Here is a 22,331-nt window from a genome sequence, read left to right on the forward strand (position 1 = left end):
TAATTTGGTTTCTTTGTCTTCCGAACTTGTTATAGGTGACTCTTTGTACTTCTGTCTACATTTTACAATAAGCTTTTTAGAATCAGCTTGTCTTTTACACACACACACACACACCCCATACCACAGAAGGCTCTTGATTGTAATTGCTCAAATTGATGGAAATATTGGTGGAAAAGACACGTTTATCATGTCAAGTCAGCCTGTAAGTTTAATTAGATCTTCCTATGCTTTCTATCTGGCCCTCATTTAACATATTTTTACTCGTATTTCATAATTTCATCCACAAGTTCTTACAAAGGTATTTCCAATTTATTTTCAGATATCTTCCTTTTCAGTATTTCCATTTCTAATGATTACTTGTATGTAGAAATGCAATTTATGGTACCCGTGTCTCTTATTAATTCTAATAATTTATTTGTAGATTCTCTTAAATTGTTTATACCTTACTTTGTCCTCTCATTCCTTAATCTTCTCCCCGATGGTCTGTGCTTGCAAAGACCTCCGCTACAACAGGAACTAGAAGCAGCGACAGCAGACATTCTTGCCTTCGTTCTGATTTTGAAGGAATGCTTTCATAATTCAGTGTGCTTTTTGCTAGAGATTCCTGGCAGAGAGTCAGGTTAAAGAAGTTTCTTTCTGTTCCCGTTTTCCAGCCCAGATGTCCATCAGTGGGTGAAGGGTGAAATAAATTATGGTACGCTCATGTCATCGACTAGAAAGGAACAAAGTCTTGATAGAACCAGCAACTGAATGAATCTCCAGAGAAAAACGCCGAGTGAAAAGAACAGGTCTCTCCAACATTACATACTCTTATGATTCCATTGATACATTCTTGAAATGACAGAACTATAGACGAGTAGACGGGTGTTTGTCAGAGACTAAAGGGAGTAGGGGGGAATCAGAGGGCAGGGGCGGGGGCTATAAAGAGCCCAATGACGAATTCTTGTGCTGGTAGAAATGTTCTGTGTCTTGACTGTATCTGTGTCATTATCCCAGCTGTGATATTCTACAGTGGTTAGAACTGAGGGACAATCATAATAAAATTTCTCAACACTAGTAATAAAGAAAAAATGTAAGAAAAAACAAAATAGCCCAATGATCAAAATACATTATATACAAGAGAACCACGAAGAGAATAATTTCTAATTTCTCATCAGACACAATTAAAGCAAGAGAACAATGGAATCTTGACAACGCTGACAGGAAAAAAGAAGTCAACACAGAATTCTGTATCTGGCTAAAATACGTCTTTGATGAAGGCAAAATAAAGACATATTCAGACAAAAGAAAGCAGAGAGGATTTACTGTGAGGAGTTTTGTACTCTAAGAATTGTTCCAGGACATTCTTCAGGCTGAGGAAAAATGATGGAAAGGTGAAATTATATGAAGAAATTGAAAAAGAGAGAGTTGGAAATAGTAAATATGTTGATAAATAGAACTTTTCTTTCTCAAAATTTCACTTGACTCTTTAGAACAAAAATGATAAGTGTGTCCTGTGTGGTTGAAGACACATAGAAAATACATGACAATAGTACAAATGATAGGATAGGAGAAAACAGAAGCATATTATAAGCTTCCTACATTATAAGTAAAAAAGCATTTTAGTATTTGAAAGTAGATGATATTAAAGGAAAGGTTTATATTGTAGCCCCTGGAGGAACCACTAAAAGTAAGTAAAATAAATATAATTAATAAGCCAAAAGAAAACACCAAGTGACAAATACTAAAAAAAAAAAAAAAATTAGTTTAGAAGAAGTCAGAAAGGAGAAAAGATCAAAGAACAGATGGAACATAGAAAACAAAAAGCAAGATGTAGACTCACATCCAATCATATCAATAACTACATCAACTAGAAGTAGACCAAATTCTCCAATGAAAAGGCAGGAATTGCCAGACAAGATAAAAAGGAAGAGCCGAATGGACCACAAAATAGTCATTTAAGAGATGCATTGTGAGTATAAAGACAAAGATGGGTTAAAAGGAGGAAGGAAGGGAAGAGACAAAGCAGGCAAACACGAGTGTAAGAAAGCTGGCAAGGCTGAACAGTTGCTTAATAACAGGACAAGGGGTATTACTGGAAGAAATAAATACTCATCATGACAAAAGGGTCAGTTAATCAAAACGATGTAACAATCAAAAACGATTATGAGCCAAATGGCAAAGCTGCAGACAAATGACAGTTGATAAAACTACATCATTGGAGATTTCCATAGCCCTCTTCCAATAACTGCTAGAAGAAAGGGATACAACATTAGTAAGGTAGAAGAGGACTTCTTGAGTAATCCAGGAATTGGGTCTGACTTATATTCACGGAACATTACACCCAGCAATTGCTGAACACTCGTTCTCTTTACAAGAACCCATGAGACTCTTCACCAAGACACACCATTGGCTGGGCTATAACATGAGTTCTAAAACATTGAAAAGAACAGATATGAAAAATTTTTTTAAAAGATCAGAGGGAAGGTTTTTCAACCCCAGCCTAGAATCCAGGCCAAGACAGAAACATTTCCTCCGTTGTCCTTTGCCAGAAGTTGAATGTTTCTGGTTTACTCTTTTCCCGAGAGATAGCCCTTCCTATGTCTGTTTTTCTCCCTGGAGATCTTGATCCCAGATCCCCACCTCAAACAAAAACCTTGTGCTTTGCCTTGTAGAGCTGCAAAATACTGAGCCCCTTTGTTACTGAGACAAACAAATAATCCATGTGTCCCTTAGAACTTTTATCCCTTCATTCAGTTCCAGTTTCCAACTCTCTTTTCATTTTTGCCCAGGGATGGTTTCCCTTGGTGTTTTGCATGCTCAGCTAACATTTCAAATGTTTGTGACATTTTGCTCAGCATTCTATGGGTTTTGTGGCCGTATCTAGTATCCATGTTTCTGGAAACTGAAACCTGTCATATAATATCCTTTAGTTATTTTATGGGTTCAAGTTACCTCGCCTAATCAGAAGTCCCCTCATTCAAAGCCAGACAGACTTGGGTTTGAATTCCAGCCCTGGTACTCGCCAGTTATATAACTCTGGCCTAAGTGACAGAACCTCTCCCAGCCCATTTCTCCATGAATGTTAGGGATGTCATAATGCCAGGTTTTCAACTTTGTTGTAAAGATGATCTTTGTTCTCATGTGATGCAAGGCGCAGTCAAGAAAACCTAACGTTATCATTGTTCATTCACCAAATAGTGTTTGCTCCATGTTGGGCGCGCCTCCGAAGTGGTAGGGGTAACAGACAATAAATATATAAACAAACAATTTCCCAGGGGTGTAAAGCCCAGTCACAAGGGTAATAGGACTGAGAATGTCTGAGACGGGATGGGCTGTTTTGATCAGACAGTGGGGGATTCCTGTTTGAGGACATGATGTTTGATTTGGAATCTGAATTTATTTTAAAAATCAGATGTGATGACAGCACGAGTCTGGGAACATAGGAAAAAGCACTGCATCGCACACTTTAAGTGGGTGAATTGTATGTGTGAATCATCTCAATGAAGCTTTTTTTGTTTTGTTTTGTTTTAATCTGGGTGAAGAAGAGAGAGGCAGGTGAGCAGCCTTGTAACTGGAAAGAAAACCAGGTACACAGACCCCTAAGGCTGGAAGGGATTTTAGTCAGTTAGAGGAAAGGAAAGAGCGAGTAGTAGGGGTTCAGTGAGGGAGAGACAGAAGACGGTCAAGATCTAGACCTCCAGAGAAGGGAGGCCAGACCATGTAGGGCCTTGAGGGCCATGTTGAATATTTGGGATTGTGTCCAAATTGCAATGGGCAGCTTTTGAAAACATGTACTGGAGAAGTGGTAACTGGTTTATGCTTTGGGACAATCATGGTGCTCTCGGTCTGGCAAGGGAATTTATAGGAGGGCAAAGGTGTAAGTGAGAAGAACAGCAAAGGGGAGCCTCTAGAACAATGAGAATGAAGGTGTTCTTATTTTGACTTGGTCTTCAGTTCCCTCCAACATGACCTTACTGGTCATGTCACATTATTCTAAGAGCAGAGACGTGACTAAAAAGTGACCCAGAACAGAGGGACCCATAAGAAGGAAAGAACCCATGCTCCTTCACTATCCACAAAGGAAAAGATGACCATAGGATCCTAAAGTTGACCTCTCCATTGATTTATAGCAACTTGGATTATTCATATGGGAAGGTTTCTGGATTTTCAGCTGCCCTATCCTGGGCCTCAGTTTACCCATCTTTTCCAATATCAACCATTGCCCAGAGCCATTTGGAACCACCTCTGTCGCTCTTCCCTTTAAGAACTCAGTCAAAATTTGGTATCTAGGACCCACAAGTAGGAAAATGTATATAGGAGATACTAATCTATAAATTCTATAGATATGGCAATGGTGATGCTATATGTAAATGATTAGAATCATGGCCTTCGTAGTCCGACAAAATCAGTTTTAATTCCAAGCTCTGCCATTAAACGAGTGACTTAAAGATTGCTCCAAATTTTGTTCAGTACCAATACTTCATTAAGTCTTTAAGTGAATTATACTTGTAAATCGTTTAGCACAATGCCTAATACATGGTAAGCACTCCAGACTGGTGGCCATTATTGTTATTACTTATTACAATAATTAGTAAGTCTGTTACTTTTGCAAAGGGAAAAATAAATATTGTTTAAAAGATGAAATGTACTTACCTTTTGGGGAGTGGGGGCAAAAGGACAGGGAAAGAGAGACTCTTAAGCAGCCTCCACACCCAGCACAGAGCCCAAGTGGGTCTTGATCCCATTACCCTGAGATCACGACCTGAGTTGAGATCAAGAGTAGGCTGCTTAACCCACTGAGCCACCCAGGCACCCCCGTACTTACCTTTGAAAGACATGAACTTGTGAACCCCTACATGACGTCAAAATGACCAAACTCTATGTAATCTGGGATAACAATATCAATTGTTTTCCTGCAATAAAATTAGCTTAAGATGAAATTTAATAATTATAATATCTTTAGTGAAATCTTCATTTTAGAATTTGGAAATCATAAATAAGTCCATCAACAAACTATTTCTCATTATGAACCCTTATGGAGTACTGAGTCGGATCTTTGTAATATCCCCAAATGAAAACCAAACTCTCATGTTCAGTCTGAGGAGAATATCACACACGTATTATCTTCTAGCTATCTGATGGAATATTAGGGACGGTGTAAAATGTACCTTTATGGGACCTTTTAATGACCTCGTAAAAGGTGAACAAGCAGAGCATAAAGTAACAGGCATATCGTTATCTTGAGAATGTAAGAGTGTCTAGAAAAAAGGGTGCAATGAAACATTGCAAAAAATTAGTAATTGTAGATTTGGGGCAGTAGAAGTAACCACGATTCTTCTGTTTGTTCTTTTCTTTGTTATCTTCTCTATTGCACACAGACTCTTTCATCAGCACGAGAAGAACGTGCTGAGGTTCCCATGTGAGAAAATATAGCAAGCTGGCATCCCAGTGTAGGGGAGACACTTGTTAGAGCACGCTCCCCCCCGACACACACACTCAAGAGGTTTATGGATCACCTGGAAATAAGTGCTACATAGAAAGGGCCGGAAAGGACACGAGGTCTGAGGGGGTATTACCGTATTTGCTCAAGTCTGTGAGCTGTATACTGGGTCAAGAACTCTGTGGGCTTTCACCTCTATCAGATCATAAGCAGCGCTGATTTAACCCCCTCGTATAACACTTCAACAGCAAAAAAAATGGAAGTTTATCTAAGACATCAGAAATGGCCCCGGGGCAGGGGAGACTCTAACTATGTCTCTTTTCCTAGGGAATGGTTTCTGACTCATGATTTTTTTAATCCTCTTTGGCGATTGCTAAATATAAACAAACACACAAGGATTGAAAAAAAATTTTATTATTTTATTTTTATAGAGAGGGAGAGAGAGCACATGGGGGGAGGAGGGAGAGGAAGAAGGAAAATCTTAAGCAACTGTGCCGAATACGGAACCCAACCCAGGGCTCAATCTCACCACCCTGAGATCATGACCCGAGCCAAGATCAAGAGGCGGAAGTTTAACCGACTGAGCCACCCAGGTGCCCCTACACAAGGAGTTTTCTGGTAGGGAGCCCGCCTGTCCACCCTGCCTGGAGTGCCAACTTCCCACCTTGCATTTGCAGTAGTGTGAAGGGGAGAGTTTCCCAGTCTGGGAGACAGTGTTCCTGCAGACGGCAGCCCACCTGAATTCTAAAAGGGAGGCATCTCTTTTCTGTATCCGTGATAGGGACCACTGCTAGCGGTCATAGCCAGCCTTCCAAAACTCTAGAAACAGTGGCAGAGGAGTATGAAATACACATAATGCTAGCCGTTGGGTCCATAAGCATGTAGCACGTCATTACCCTGCAACAGGACTGTTCTGATTCAAATTTTTATGGTGTATAGGACTTGGGATCTAGTATTTCTCATTTCAAAGAGTAACCTATTTTTTTTTTTAAGCGATGATAGGAAACCATAGTGTACTGACCTGATTTAATGAAATTTGATTCCTAATTAAAGGAGAAAAAAGCCTCTTGGAAGGAAATCTAAAGGAGAGGCCTGGACTATAGGGATTTGATGATTTTGACTGTGTTATCACACACGTCCCACCAGCTGAAAGTCAGCTGCCTTAAGGATACCAACTATTACAACTTTGGCTAAAATTTGAGTTTTTCATTACAGTCATATCATGCCTGACATTTCATAAAGCTTAAATGCAAACAAGAATGATGAATCACAGTCATAAATATGCAAACACATTCAAACCATGATATTAAAAAGGTAATATTACCTTTGAGACAAAATGGCAAAACCAGAATTTTTTAATTGCCAAGAATTTTATGTAGCAAGTTTGTTTATTCAAGTAACATAATAAAATAGGAATATTACATTGGCAGAAGTGGACTTCAAGAGCACAAGGTATTATTTTAAGACAGTGAAACAAAGGGATTGTTTTCAAGAGCCTTATAGAAAACTTTTGGTTTAGAATGCTACTTTTTCATAAGTCACAGGAGTAACGTGTGGCTTTTCTGTGATAAAAAGCAATCAGGGTACCTGAGTAGTACATCCTTCTCACTGCATATGCAGACACTACTATAAAGAGGTATTTTTCTAATTACTGAAGCAACTGTTTTCAGCTCATTCAATATTCTGTCTACACAGCTTTAAGACAGAGAAAAAGCAAACAACCCTGTACACGGAAGGATAACACATTTAACATCCAAATTCATTCATTAAATTAGAACACTCATAGCTTAATGTGTAAAACTAGTTTGAAATGATGACTCACCTCTCGTGACGAGTCCCCCCTCTGCTTCACAAATGGCTTTAAAAAATGAGTTTGGGGGTAAATCGGCAATATATTCAGAAACACTACCAATACAAGGAGACTGAATTCAAAGACAGAATTCGGAAATGAACCAACTATTCTTTTTTGTACATCGCATTATATAAATTGATACTCTGTTCCCAAAATTTCAAATGCGGGTGACATTAACAATAGGTATGATGCGTGACATCCAATAAAAATGGCACTTGGGGGAGATTATTGTGTCACCTGAAGGAAAGGTGTCACTGCCTAGCTTCTTGCCAGGGGGTTATGCTGTTGCCTCACCTTCCTCGGGAAGCCCTACATTCTGAACTACCCCAACTCCAACTAGACTCCGTGGCAAGTGATTCATGTTCTCACCAAGCAGGCAGTCATGGTTACCTGCAATAAGGCAATGCCTACTTAGCCTTTGGCCATAGCCTTGCTCTTTAACACAAAGATCTAAACTGTAGAACGATATGATTTCCCTTGCAGGTGGGTGAGGAAATCTGCAATTAAGAGGATATGAGTTCTAAGAAGTCTCATCGAATTAACGGGAGCTCTCCCTTCCAATCCATCATATTCAGTGATCCAAGAAACTGAACTAGAAAAGAAAGAATGCATCTGGGAAGTTAGAGGCATAAGATCCCGAAGCGTTCCTATTTCCGGAATGGGAAGGGATTCGAGATAACACTACCACTTCATGTCCTTAGAGGGAAGAAGATTAAAGAGTGTTCGTACTTTTTAAAACTCTCTGCAGCACTGATTAATGTTCATCAGTAAATAAATGAGATCATTTCATTCATTTGCTTTGCAAATTAAACTGGAAAATCCATAAAAACATCACTGTCACCAGGAAACCCCTCGGTACAACACAATATAACATAAAAGAAAGGGAATATTACTTACTAATACACATACATGGATAAAAGCATTTTAATAAGAAAAGCTACCATTTTTATTTTTTAAAAAAAGCTCTTCATTTTAAACACCATTACTCAGAAATCACTTTGAAAACACTATCAACAAATGCCTTCGCAATTTCAAGGAAAATCCTTCCCTTATTGTGAATATTTGCTTTCAGTCATCTTTTTTGTCTGAGGGGCTCTCGTCATGATTTTCAGGGCTGACTTTATTGCTGGCGAACAAGGGAGTTGGCAGGACTTCCTTCGGTAATGAAAACACATGGCACGTCTGGAGGTCTAGGTAGGTTGTAAATATTTTAGCGTATTCTGGATGCTTTAGGGCAAAACTTTTAAATTCCTCTGAAAGGGAGGGAAAAACAAACAAAACCCAATAAACAGAGGGGAATCTTCTTTTGACATGAGACAGATTCACATATGACCTTAATAATACAATTATCACCAAATCTTCTCACTCCACTCTTAGAAACTGTGCAGCCACTTTGCAAGATGATTTTTCCATTATCTAGAAAAGCTGAGGACTCACATACTCCATGACCCATTCATTCTATTCCAAAGTGTATAACCTGGAGAAATGTGTGCCCGCTGTGACTGGGGGACATGCCCAAGAAAGTTCACAGCCACAGTTACTTATGACAGGTGAGAAATGAAACCACTCAGGTGTCTGTCAACAGCGGAAATGGAGACTTGTAGCATTTTCATGGGACATAAGGGCTTGACAGCAACGAAGAGGAAGGAACAGCTGTGTTGTAACACTATGGATACACCTTAAAGCCATAATGTTGAGTGGAAACAGCCAAAAACCAAACAACATATACTATGGGAGTCCCTTCTGTGAAGTTCAAAAACTCAGGCAAAACGAACATACAATACTTAAAGACTTTGCGGTGATGTGCTGAAAAGTAAGCAAGGGAGAGTATTCTTTTTAACATTAGATCAGCCATGCCTCCCTGTAGGAGAGAGGAAGGGGCTGTCGCTGGGAAAGGGAGCCCGGGGGCTTCCAGAGTTCTTGAAAAGCTCTATTCCTTGACCTGAGCAGGAGTAACACAAATGCTTGCTTTATGAAACCCTGTTACCCTCGGTGTTTATGTTTCATTTAGTTTACTGAATGGCTACCATTTTTTATAATACAAAATGTTTAAAAATGCTATTGCCTGTGACTTTTTCGTACTGGTTTTTTTTTAAAGATTTTATTTATTTATTTGAGAGAGAGACAGTGAGAGAGAGCATGAGCGAGGAGAAGGTCAGAGAGCAGACTCCCCATGGAGGTGGGAGCCCGATGTGGGACTCGATCCCGGGACTCCAGGATCACGCCCTGAGCCGAAGGCAGTCGTCCAACCAACTGCGCCACCCAGGCGTCCCTTCGTACTGGTTTTTAAAACTATTTTCACCCTTCATTCTGGTATACAAATACACAGTCTTGAAAAGCTGAGCCCTGACTTCTGAGCAATAAAGGCAAGGAAAACATACAATATATAATGATCACATCACGAGAACGTGGAGTGGTGGACCCCTTCCTGTCTTGGGTGTTTTAGGTTTAGGAACTGGGGTAGAGCTATAGAAGGCTAACTAAGTTAGCCAGCAGAGTTTGAATGTCGAGCCTCCAATACCTTGGAGTTTCTGAAACCCCTCTCTCCTCTTCTGTTGGGATGGAGAAAACTTAATTGAGCTTATACAGCAAAAGGAGCCTAGACTTTGAATCCGCAACCTATTTGACTCTCTAATAAAAGGATTTTTAACCCCATGATCTATTTCTATTTATTTTTTTTTAAATCCTCTGATAACCCAGAGTCTACTTCACAGCATGTTAGGCTAACAACTCTTCAAGACAGAAGTAGATCTCAGTAATAAGGAAGCCATTGGACCGAGTCCGAATCATTCTTTGCAACTGCAACGTAATTTTGCATTCATAGACCATTTTATGTTTCCAAATCAGGCAAGCTACAAACATGGTCTTTAGATATTTTTTTCTTAACATCCAAAATAAAGATTCACCTGCATGAGTCTGTTTCAGTGATGGAAGTACAGAGGACTTTTGTGGAAATGACACATGAGACTTGATCTGCTGAAACCAAAGTCTGTCTTTCAAGACTTGGGATATGTTCAAAAGATCAAGGTCTCTGTCTTTTTTGGGATGTCAGTGGCATTAAGAAGTAATTCATTTCCAAAAAAAGGTAACTCATTTCTAGAAGAAGTGCTGTGAATTGGCTTATCTGTGGAATTGTGGAAATCAATTAATTTATCTAAATGGAAAATTAAGAAGGAAAACAGTTCAGATGGTCATATTCTGACACATTTCAATATTTATTCTTTCATAAAATCTTACTTACATACCTCTAAGCATTGCTGCCAAGAAGGAAACTGGCATAATATTGGGGAAAGGGAGATATCGTGTGTATTCTAAAACTAAAAGATTGAATTCCAAAAAACAAAGCAGATTTCCCTAAAAATTTGTTATAATCAACAGGTAAAGTTATGCCTACTTAACACATCATTTGTGGTGTGACTTCCACATTATTTGAAACAGTCATTTCAAATAAGTCTTCCATATTTGGCAGCTCAGATCAATAAAGAGTCTTACTTGTGAAAGGAAAATGGACAGAGAATTAGTACACATGGGGTTTATGACTCTTGCATTTTATCTCATTGTGTACTTCCCATTTTCTTTCCCCTCCCCTCCTTTCCCTTTCCATTCTTCCTTCCCCTTCCTTCCTTCCTTCTTTCCTTCCTTCCTTCCTTCCTTCCATGAACTCAGTAGAGTAAGTGCCCTAGGCATTTAATTACCTCAAATAGAATAAAGGGCATGCAGAATGATAGTAAAACAACAACAACAGAGAGTAAGAGAAGTATGTGATCTAATTCTCCCATTCCATGAAAGTTAACAGCTAAAACTCTCTGAACACCATGAGGAAAGAGGCATTCCAGAGGAATCCCCTGACAGCCTATGGGAGGGGGTGAGGGCAAAGGCTGGGGGAAGAGAAGCCAAGCTGACATGAATGACCATATCAAAGCAAAGACAGGGGAACAGTCAGCTAGACGTCTCCACTCAGGTGTGATTTTCTCAACGACTGTACCAGGAAATACATGGAAACTGACATGTGGACCAAGGAAGCCATCTGGAGAAAGCTTGATCCCTGACGCACAGACCTGCCATTTGGCCATGGGGTCTTCGTCCGCCATGATGGTCCTGACCTCACAGGGGTGCCATCCAAGGGGCAGGAGAAAACCAGCCTACGTGAAAGCTTACTTAAGCTGCTAACGACAAACATGGTGACAGGCGGGTTTGCCGCTGTAGTTACCGTTGGTGTCCCAGTCTGTCCCCCTCTAGTGGAGTTACAACCACTCTAGTTTTGCTTGACCACAGTGAGAGCAGAAAGGAAAAGACCTTCCAGGAGGGGCAGCTGATGAGAGAGAAGATGGGAAGGACAGCGGCTCTAAAACCAGACTCTTGGTTTTTGAATCCTGGCTCTGACATTCTCTAGCTGATGATAAGTCAAATTCCATAAATTCAGTAAAATAATATTAAATGTGCTGATTAAATAAACTTGCTGTAAAGATTTATTTAAAAATGTTTAGAAGAGTACTCAGCGTGTAAGTTCTCAGTAATTCGCTTCTCTTACCCCACTACTGCTACTGCTGCTGTCGTCTTCAGCATTCCTGCTATTTCTACGGTTGATTCAATTAGGGGAGGGAAACCACACTCCTGCGTGAGGGTCTATGTGTAGGCCGGTTCCCCTCCTAGTGAACTAAGGTAGAAACCAGACTGCCTACTCACCGTAGGACACAGAATCCCCCTGGGCTATCTCCTTGAAGAGACCAGAAACATCCAGGTCGGGCACCCCGAGGGCAGCCTGCAAAATGGTGGTAAACTCTTCCTCTGTTATGTAGCCGTCCTCATCGACATCAAAGAGCTGAAGGAAAGAGAAAAATAACACATAAGGATGAGCAGAGCAATATGGTACGGAATCATCTCGGAAAATAAAGTCTAGTAATTCGCAGATCGGTTGTGCCAGGGGTGAGGGAGAAATATCTGAAGGAAGAGTGGTTTTTGCTGCCCTCGTGACACCTGGCTTGGTCGTGGGAAGAGACAGAAGGAAAGCACGGGGTTCAACAACAGTGAGACCCAAGGGCGTGGGAGTCCTGGGGAGAACAAGATGAATCCCATGAAAGAGGTCAGGGAAAGCTCTACCCATTTGACAGGTTGAGTTGGGTCTTAGAACACCAAGAGATACTCCTGGAACCGACGAGGGCTGGTAGTGACTGCTGGGGGCTCAGACGGGGAGGGGGAGGGGTGGATGGACAAGCAGGAATCAGGCCATGATGGCGGCAGGACGCCTCACCTCACCCTGTGGGATTATGACAGTGTGGCATTGAGAGTGTGGAGGATGGATTAGAGTCAGAAGTTTGGAAAGTCTAGAGGCAGGGAAAGCAATGAACAGTGTGGGGGTGGAGAAGCAGGAAGGATGGGAAGGGGCAGAATTCACGAGGATGCAAAGGTAGGGCTTGGCTAGCAGTCGGGGCCCTGTGGGGATGGCAAGAAGGGGCGAGAGTGGCCCGCGGTGCTCTGGCTTGGGCCCCTGGGGGAAAGTGGGGTCCGCTCCCCAGAGTGGGAGATCGAAAGCTGGACCTGGAGAGGTTAGACTTGAGTCAGAGGTGCCAGGGGGAGGTATGAGAGGGAGCACCTCAACCCAGGAGAGCGGTCGAGGCTCAAGCTATGACTTCCGGTAAGTACTACCAACTCTGGGGGGACGGAAGCTTATCTGCAGAGAATGCACAAAGTGACAGGAAGCCCGGGAGCAGCAAGGGTTCAAGTGTGTGTAGGGAAGAGGAGCTGGCAAACAAAAAATAAAAAGATTCAGAAGAAGTCCTCAGAGAGAACCGGAAAAGAGGATCGTGCCACTGGGACTCAGGAGGGCTTTCTGGAAAGAGGGAGACGCTCTGAGGGCGGTGGAGGCCCACTGAGCAAAACACCACAGTGAGGCCGGGCGAGAAGCAAAGAGAGTTGCCGGGAGGGCAGTTAGGAGGTCCAGGTGCCTTGGGGAAGCGCGGCTTCAGGGAGCAGGAGGCCAGGTGGTCATGGGAGGCCGGGAATTAGCATGGGCTCCTGGAATAATAGGAAGGAGGGAAGGGGGCATTGGCCAAGCACAGAAGGAGGCTGTCTTTAGGAAGGGAGAGTCTGAACATGTTTATAGGCCGAAAGGAAAAGGCAGTAGGTGGGACGGATTGAAAGTCCAGCAGCAAAACTCTGATCATTGTTAGATCATTACTATCCCATATTCAAAATCTTCTCCTGGGCATTCATGGTTTTAAATGATGCCAGCTCCGATGCCCAGCAGGCCCCGACCGGAAGTGTTCAAGTCACTGTCCTTGTATTACCCGATGACATCCTCACCACAGTCTTATGCTGGGCAGGTGCCGTCATTAGTCCTGCCTTCCCATCAAAAAAGCTGAAGCCTGAGACAGTAGGGTCCCTTTCCCAAGGTCACCAATGGGTTGGTGACGGAGCTCGCATCCAAAACCAGGCAGGCAACATCTAGAGTGCTGGCCATTAAGGCCTCTGCTTCTGACCAAACACACGACCAGAGGCATTAGTTAGGGTGTAATCATCACAAAAAGAACCACGAGCACAAACTGACTAGTGTTTTAACTGTCCACCTGGGTGGGAGAAAACACTAGCACTTGACATTGTTGATTTGCTGCCCAGCTGAGAAAGCAGGGGCTTGCTCATTTTCTGTCCCCCAGCCCCCATGTGAGGAACAAGACAGCCACAGGGTGAAAAGTGGCTTAGCATTTGTTGGCACGAATTGCAGCCCAGGGCTCTCTATGGGCTTGGACTTCCAAGCAGTAACTGCCGGGAGATCCCCCCGCTCCCTGCGCCAGCCTAGCCTACTCCTCACGGGTGCTAAGCTTTCCTGAGAGGCCTTCCATTCTGACACAATCCTCTGCACTCCGTCTGTCACGTCTGGTGCTCTGGTGCTCTCCTTTCTGTGGAAAGTCCCTTCGCGTGTCCATACTGGGTGCTTTTTCTTTCTCACCCTCTGGCCTCGTCATGACTGCCCCAGCCTGGGCCCCTCAGAGAAATGCCCACTTTCCCTCTGTTATGCATCACTCCCGATAGTCTCTCGGCTACAGGGTTCCCAGATCTAAGGTAAATCCCACCCTCTGGGCCCTGGTAGGAAACTCAAGAGCCCAGTTTCCTTTGGGTAATGAGATCTGTCCGTTGCTTGGAATACGGCGGGACCCTCAGCCCAAACATCCTGTCTGTCCAGCAAGCACGGAACTGCAGGCCCTCTGGACCCCCGCTGGAGTGTGACTGAGGGCAGAGGCGGAGGTGCTCACACTCACACACGGGGCCTGTGGACTCGCTGCCTCCGAGCTGACCCTGGCTGGAGCCCCCTCCCCGGCCTTAGGACAGGTGTCTCGGCCATAGCGCATGTCCGTTGCTCATGGCTGAAGAACTCTAGCTAATCCTTTAGCTCTGCAGGTCTCTGTGACGACGAAATAGGCTCAGGGATTGGGAGTTCACTGTGAAGGCCTTCCCAGATTAAAGGAAGTGACAGGGTCCTGTGCATAGAAAAGGACAACACTCCATTAAAAAATACAAGTGTGCCAAAATATTTTCAAAAACATCCAACACCCCTGAAAGAGAACGTGGCAAAAAGAAGCAACGTAGAGCATGATCCTTGTCTTACTGGAAAAAGAGCTAATTATAGTTTTAAGTCCTCCTTGCTTCCCTCCTCCACACCAGACCAAGGTCTAGGCTAGAGAAAAATCTCACAACGTCTTTAAAAACAATAATTACTGGGCTCGAGGGCCAAATTTTCTATCGGATCTTTCATCGGTAAACCCAAACTGACCGTTTGCTCAGCTCAACTTATAATTACGAATACAATCCCAAAACACAGACAGAAATATATGGATTGGAATAAGTTAGCTATGTGTATAATTTTAGGTTTTATGATGAATAAGTCTGTAAAAGCCAAACGTTTTAAACTTGGAAAAAGTTCTGGTCCTTGCCTTATGACCATCTGCTAAGCATCAACCACTTAGTTCTTTACGGGCCTCGCAGTGAACTCAGTTTAAACCAATCTGAAATAAAAAGAAAGCCTGGGGACTCCTCTGTCAATGGCAGAATGCAGGAACATTCCTGAGGCTGGCCCCAGCGGCCTCTAAAACGTGACAAAGGACTCTTGGAGAAAGGGTTTTTCTAGATGATAGAGGGGAAAAAAAACTTGTCAGAATCACAGTGGGATATTCTTCTCAGAAACCAGGAAGAGAAGAGTGTAGGAAACAGGAAGAGGGAAGGCCCTCGGGTGTCATGGCGGATGGAAGCGGAGAGACAGCCAAGTCAGGATGGGTCTGTATCTACAACGCGGTACACAGACAAGCAGGGAAATCAAGTCTTGTTTCACTTGAGATCAGACTACACAACCTTAGGAACATCCTCCCTAAATATTAATTAGACACCTAATTAATTCTAATTAGTTCCAAGACTAATTAGAAGCCCCATTTTTCACAGAAAAATGAAAAACACATTTTGGGAGTGTCTCTTCCCCCTATCTCTTGGGCGTGGGCAGGATAAACAGGCGTCTGAGTCCTCAAAGTTCAGCCCTCCACCCAGTCCTGCTGGGGACGGGGTCTTATTCATCGGCCACCTCCTTCCCCGATGCCGCTGTGGAAATACACGTGATACTACGGGAAAACACACAGGGTGGGGACCCGGGACGTGTATCAGGAAGCTCATGGGACCCCATCACCACACCATCAACTCCACCTGGAAAAGAGCACTTAAAATATCTCTGGCACACAGAGTGAGAATATCAGGATAGATGGGAACTTTCCAGATGGTGAATTAGGCTGGCTGGTGACAGGTGGTATTTATTTATAAACTGAACTTTGGGGCTTCAAAATGGAGAGGCTGGACAGAAATCATTTTTAAAGGTAATTTGTGAAATCACCTGCTCTCCAGTCTCGATGCCTTCCCTTGATGCTTTCCCTAGGCTGTGTTTTCTTTATTCTTGGGAGCCACGGTCGTCATCACGTTACCCCTGTGTACACGGCACAGCAGATCTATAAACTCGACTATCAGATTTCACTAATTTTCAAAGAATATGCTTCATGTCAACGCTTGTTCACGAGGCAGACCGAGAAGCTTTCAGGGGGTTGACAATACCTTAAATGCCACCTGAATGATGTCCTCCGTGTTGGCAGGGTGGCACAAGACAGCCAGGCCAATCACGTACTCGCGGAAGTCGATACTGCCGTCGTGGTTCTGTGGAAGGAGGGGAGAAATCAATTAGCGGGCCCACTAGTTGAATTACTACTAATCACAGCCCCAAAGGTGAAACCCAGGCATGTCACATGGCTCAATGTCATCACGCTCTGAGCCTGCTTGGAAAAAACTCTGCACTGAGAGCAAACAGCAAGCCAGGGGTCCACCTGTTCCCAATTCAGAAGGAAGAAAGATAGATTTCTGCTTACTAATGAACAGAAGCATTTAGACCCAGGAGACCCTGAACTTATCTATATACCACAGGAGGTATTTCATGACGGCAACGAAGAAGGCACTGATGATTCTAAGTCAGGCTGACCGAAAGCAGGGTTTCCTACATATGAACCACTCACCTAGACAGGAACCCTGAGGACGAAGTGGGGAGAAGGAAAGAGAACGGCACACAAACCCTGTGATGATAATCCCAGGTGTCAGAAGCCTTTCGGCAGTCAAATCTTCAAGTGATGAATTCCCAGATCAAGTGTGAACTAGGAACAACAAAGCTAGCGTAGCACTTGACAGATGAACAAATGATGTCTGGCGTCAATAAGAGCGTCATCTTTAACTGTGACTAAGGATCGGCATCTCCACCATCAGGAGTTCCTTCAGGGCAAGGTCTGGTTTCTTGGTGTGTTAGTGTGTTTCCACTGCCAAGCACACTACGTTGGGTTCTCTTTAAAACTAAGGCAAGAGTTCTTCACTGCGGTTTCACAGATGAGCCTGGGGTAAGGGGAGGCCATGAAGTCCCTGACAAGGTGTGTAGTTTTGGTGTGTACATGTTTTTAGGGAAGAAAAATTGAAGCTCTGGCCTGCTCCTCAAAGCAACCAAGACTCAAAAGATTAAGAATCGCTTTTATATTATTCCTTTATCTTACGGCAGGGTGGGAACTAAAAGGAGGAACAATTTAACTTCCCTTTCCGACAGGAGACCTTAGAAACAAAGATATTTTAAAGATTTCCCTTAAGGAACAGGGTTTATTCCTGAAACAACAACTCAGGTCAACTGACTTCCATTTTTGTCTGGTTATCTACAAAGGAGCTGTTTTCTTCCTTTTCTCCCCCACCCCCCACCAACTTTTTTTTTAAAACTTGTATTTATTTATTTGACAGAGAGAGAGAGAGAGACCACAAGTAGGCAGAGAGGCAGGCGGGTGCGGGGTGGGGGAAGGCAGACTTCCTGCTGAGCAGAAAGCCCGATGCAGGGCTTGATCCCAGGACCCTGGGATCATGACCCGAGCTGAAGGCAGAGGCCTTAATCCACTGAGCCACCCAGATCCCCCCTCTTTCCCCTTAAAACAAAATATTTATTTATATGAGAGAGAGAGAGAGAGAGAGAGAGACAGCACACAAAGGGGGGACAGAGGGAGAGGGAGAGATCTCAAGCAGGTTCCCCACTAAGCATGGAGCCCAATGCAGGGATCGATCTCACAACCCTGAGATCATGACTTGAGCCAAAATCAAGAGTCATATGCTTAACCCATTGAACCACCCAGGCGCCTCTCTTCCTTTTCTTGAAACACTTTTTTTGGGGGTGGGGGAGGAAGATAATTAAAAAAAAAAAGTATCATTCACATCAATGAAAAGCACCCATCTTCAGGGTACAGTTAATCTGTTTCGACAAATGTATTCACGGGGTGATCACCAGCACAGTCAATAGCTACATTTTCATGACCCCAGAAATTTTAGAGGCGGTGGAGTTTTAAGAGGACATTGTTTCCTTCTTGGGACACTGTCATTCATTTCCTTACACACCACTGAGGGCTGAGATGCCCCAGCAGCTCACTGAACCACAGACCTACTGCTCACAATAGATGCACTAGTTCCTCAATTGGCTTCCTTTATGAGGCAACACAGAAGTCTTGAATGGAAGGTCTGAAGAAGGAGTAGAAGAATGGTCAATGGACAACGAGGACGCAATCATAATTGTATGATTGTAAATACTTTTCTGAATTTATGTTGTCTATGGTGAGGCGTACAATTTTCATCTATACCACTGACACAGAGGTCAAGCACCATGACTCATTTTGCAGATGGAGAAGGAGAAGTGTAAAGAACCCTTCATGGCACCACTATTCACAAAACAAGGTAATATTCTGGACCTCTAATACTCATTAACAGTCTTATCTCTGAATGCTTTTGACTGACAAAAAGCAGACCCTTGACAATCCCATGGGAAATTATAGGTAAGTTTTCATCTTAGTAATGGGAAGGGGAAAAAGCAGCATGGAAATTATTCTCAGGTATTTTATTATCGGATCAATACAATAATACATTGTTAAGTTCCCCAATTCAGAATAATAAAACTTTGAATTGGAAGGAATCTTAGAAATAATCCATTCAACTAATTCATTTTAACTAATAAAAAAAAAATGAGAGCCCTATGGTCCAGCAATTGCACTGCTAGGTTTTAATCCAAAGGATACAAACGTAGTGATCTGAAGGGGCACCTGAGCCCCAATGTTTATAGCAGCGATGTCCACAAACTATGGGAAGAGCCCGGATGTCCATCAACAGATTAATGGATAAAGAAGATGTTGTGTGTGTGTATACATTTATATACATACCACACAATGGAATATTACTGGATATATATATATATATATATATACATACACATACACAATGGAATATTACTCAGCCATCCAAAAAACGAAATCTTACCATTTGCAACGATGTGGATGGAACTAGAGGGAACTATGCTAAATGAAATATGTCAGTCAGAGAAAGACAAATACTGTGTGATTTTACTTGTATATGGACTTTAAGAAACAAAACAGATGAACATACAGGAAGGGAAGGAAAAATAAAGTAAGATGAAATCAGAGAGGGGGACAAACCATAAAAGACTCAACTATAGGCAATAAACTGAGGGTTGATGGGGGTTGGGGGGAGGGCGAGGGGGTAACTGGGTGATGAGCATTAAGGACGGCACGTGATAGAATGAGCACTGGGTCTTACATGTTACTGATGACTAAACTTTCCTTCTGAAACTAACAGTACACTATATGTTAATTAATTGACTTTAAATAAAAAGAATGAGTCATAAGCTTTATTTGAGGTCACGAAACTTGCTATTACTATGAACTCCAATGAAAATTTAGATAATTGGACTCTAAATCATTCAAATTAAAGCAAGTAGCTTAATAAAGTCCATTCAAAAACAGATGATTTAAAAGTATACAACAAAACACACTCCTTTAATTTTTTTTTTTTATTTCAAATCAGTTCCATGATAAAAATTATCCTTCAGATCTGTGGTTCTTTTCTTTAAAAACCTACTAAACTTTTCAGGAAGAGTCATAAACTTAAAAAAAAATCTAGACTTGAAAATATTGCAGGGCCACATTACAAAGGAGGAGCCCAGCTTTCTGGAAGGAGACTCTAATCCCTCCATTATCTGTCCTAATCTGGAAGCCAGGACAGCCCTGAGTAGTAACTACGGATTTGTTTTGGGTCACTGCAAAGAGATAGGATGACTGAGCCTGGCTGGAACCCGAGATGGTGGGGCCCACGCCTTCCCTGGTGGTCAGCAGATCAGAAAAGCACAGAAGTGAAAGTTGGGGGTCACCATGATCTCCCAGTGCCCCCGCACCATGCTATCCCCATAACCACACGACGCTGGCTTCTCAGACCAGTGGGAAGGCAGAACACGTGTTCAGACGTGGTCCTTTTAAAAGTCCAGAAGGAACAAATGGTGGTGTTCCTGTGTTTGATTCTCAGGTAGCCATTCCTTGAGGCCTTTCCTAGTTGGATTTAGTCAACATTTTCATTCTTACTGAACTGGAGAGAGTTTACAACCTTCCAAGTCCAGCAACATGTAAGGATGCAGTTCTGAATATACTGAGAGATGGTAAACTCCCAAGGAATAGGTCTATATTGTTTTTGGTGTGTTATAATTGATATCATCCCTGCAAAGGAGAGAAAATCAATGCCATCAAAATAATTCAGGGATGTTCACCTAAAAACAGAAGCTGCTATGCAGTAGCCAGCAGGAAAAAAAACTTTGAGTCTTTGAAGATGACTACAAATCCAAAAGAGTACTATTATCAAAATCCAGTAAATTCTCAGTTTTCCAGAGGAGTCTGGGAAGAGGTATTCTGTTTACTCAAATACGCTTATTAAGAGCGTATTTCCACCCACATACATAATTGCATTACCAATTTTCTCAGAATTAAATTGCTTTAATCCACTTAGCATTAAACACAGACACTTTTAAGAAGTAATTCTGAAAGCACCTCAAGATCAATAGATGTGTTAAATATCAGGGCCCTGCAGGTGTATCCGTGAATATTTTTTCAAGGCCCCAGCATAGGTTAGCTGTGCAATATTACTGATGAAATCTCTGCCTTAAAAAAAAAAAAAGCAGTTCTTAAAAACACATGCGCCACTCACTACTCAAGACATTTAAAATGTGACCTTTAAGATGATGTACACATTTAGAATATTCTTGGAGGTCTGCTTTTCTTAGGTACCCAGCATACGTGCGTTAAGTACAGACCTATGTTCTTTTTCCTGCTGTTACAGGTTACAGAATCCCGTGGATCACATTAAGATAAAGGTGTTTTTCGAAATCATATGGGGTATTTTGAAATTTAAAAGATGGAGACTGTGCAACTTCACATGCTTTTTAAAATCGCTGAGTATTATTTTCAACTTACTACATCGATGGTATTGCTTCATGTTAGAAACTGAAAGATCATGGGATGGAATGATACGAATCAAAGACCCTTGTCTCAGCCTATAAGGAGGCTTCCATGTAGAAATGACAAAATTAAAAAAAAAATCATCAGGTAAATACTCTTCCCCCTTATATTGAAAATGTGCCTTGAAAATGTCAACTACAGGATAAAAACTAAGAAGTTCAATCACTCATCAGGCTCTCGGTTCTCCGCAATGCCAAAGTTTTGAGTACCTGACAAAGTCTGCAGTTTAGACTGGATTTTCTAGCATTTTCTCTGATGTCTGGGGTGACCCATACAAACGTTATACAAATCCAGAAGAGAACAGAAGGGACATGGAGGGGACTTCAGGATGTTTTGCCCTGGGCGGGCAAGAAGGGAATCGTAAGAGCAGAAAATCCCCTGACCCGAGGAGCAAGAAAAATACTTACTACCATCGCCCAGCATGACGCAACTGCCTTAACTTCCATAAAATATTTAGAAATAACTGAGGACCACCAGGGTAAGGCTCAGTTGCCCTTTCTGCAGCCACCATGTGGAAAGGTTAAATAATAAACCTAATATTCTGAGGCCTTAAAAGGCACCTTGGCAGCTCTCCCCTTTCTTGGCTAGATGCCTACGCTTGCGCCTGACATATGAATGGGCTGATTCTAACATGAGGATCCTGAAATCAGTACGTGTGGATGTTGGCAGCAACCTCCTTCTGATCTGAGCAGAGCTGGCTGGGCAGCCCACCGGAGCGAGCTTACACGTACAGGTCCCTCGCGGAAGGCAGATGTGGTCCCTGGGCCTGACTCTGCGCAGAAGGATACGCACGTAGTGTTGTATAAATATCCCATGAGAGTGACGATGTCAGTGATGATGGTGAGCGCGGAGGCCGAAAGCCAACCTCTCCTAACTGGCCCTGGGGATTTCTCACCTGCCGCTGCGGACTGTTAACAGGAGAATGGCATCAGTTCCAGAGTTAAAACTTTCCTTGAAATGGGTCAAAAGAGGAAGGAAGGATTGATCTTCAAACTCAGGAGGACCCTCTAAACGAGCCTTTGGAGAGGGAGGGAATGCACGGAGAGCCAGAGAAGCGGGAGTGGTGGGAACCAATTCAATAGCAGGGCAGGGGTGGGGTGGGGGGAGGGGAGGGTTACTGAGTCCTTGCATACACAGCCACCGTGGTTCTGTCTACTTGCCTAGCTGGGCA

The 22,331-nt window shown here is 42.7% G+C and overlaps 1 protein-coding gene across 3 annotated transcripts in view; it reads right to left on the reverse strand.

The window, feature by feature from the left end:
- Positions 1-8,195: 8,195 nt before the first annotated feature.
- LPCAT2 (lysophosphatidylcholine acyltransferase 2) overlaps positions 8,196-22,331 on the reverse strand; it is a 65,173-nt gene continuing 51,037 nt past the window's right edge. For all 3 annotated transcript variants that reach the window (XM_044256123.1, XM_044256122.1, XM_044256124.1), the window contains 3 exons: positions 16,359-16,457; positions 11,961-12,096; positions 8,196-8,527 (listed from right to left, as the gene is read on the reverse strand). In XM_044256123.1, coding sequence (XP_044112058.1) covers positions 8,343-8,527; positions 11,961-12,096; positions 16,359-16,457 — 420 coding nt within the window. In that variant the 3' untranslated portion in view covers positions 8,196-8,342. The remainder of the gene's footprint in view (positions 8,528-11,960; positions 12,097-16,358; positions 16,458-22,331) is intronic.

Source organism: Neovison vison, chromosome 7 (genome assembly GCF_020171115.1).
Source record: "Neovison vison isolate M4711 chromosome 7, ASM_NN_V1, whole genome shotgun sequence".
NCBI lineage: Eukaryota > Metazoa > Chordata > Mammalia > Carnivora > Mustelidae > Neogale > Neogale vison.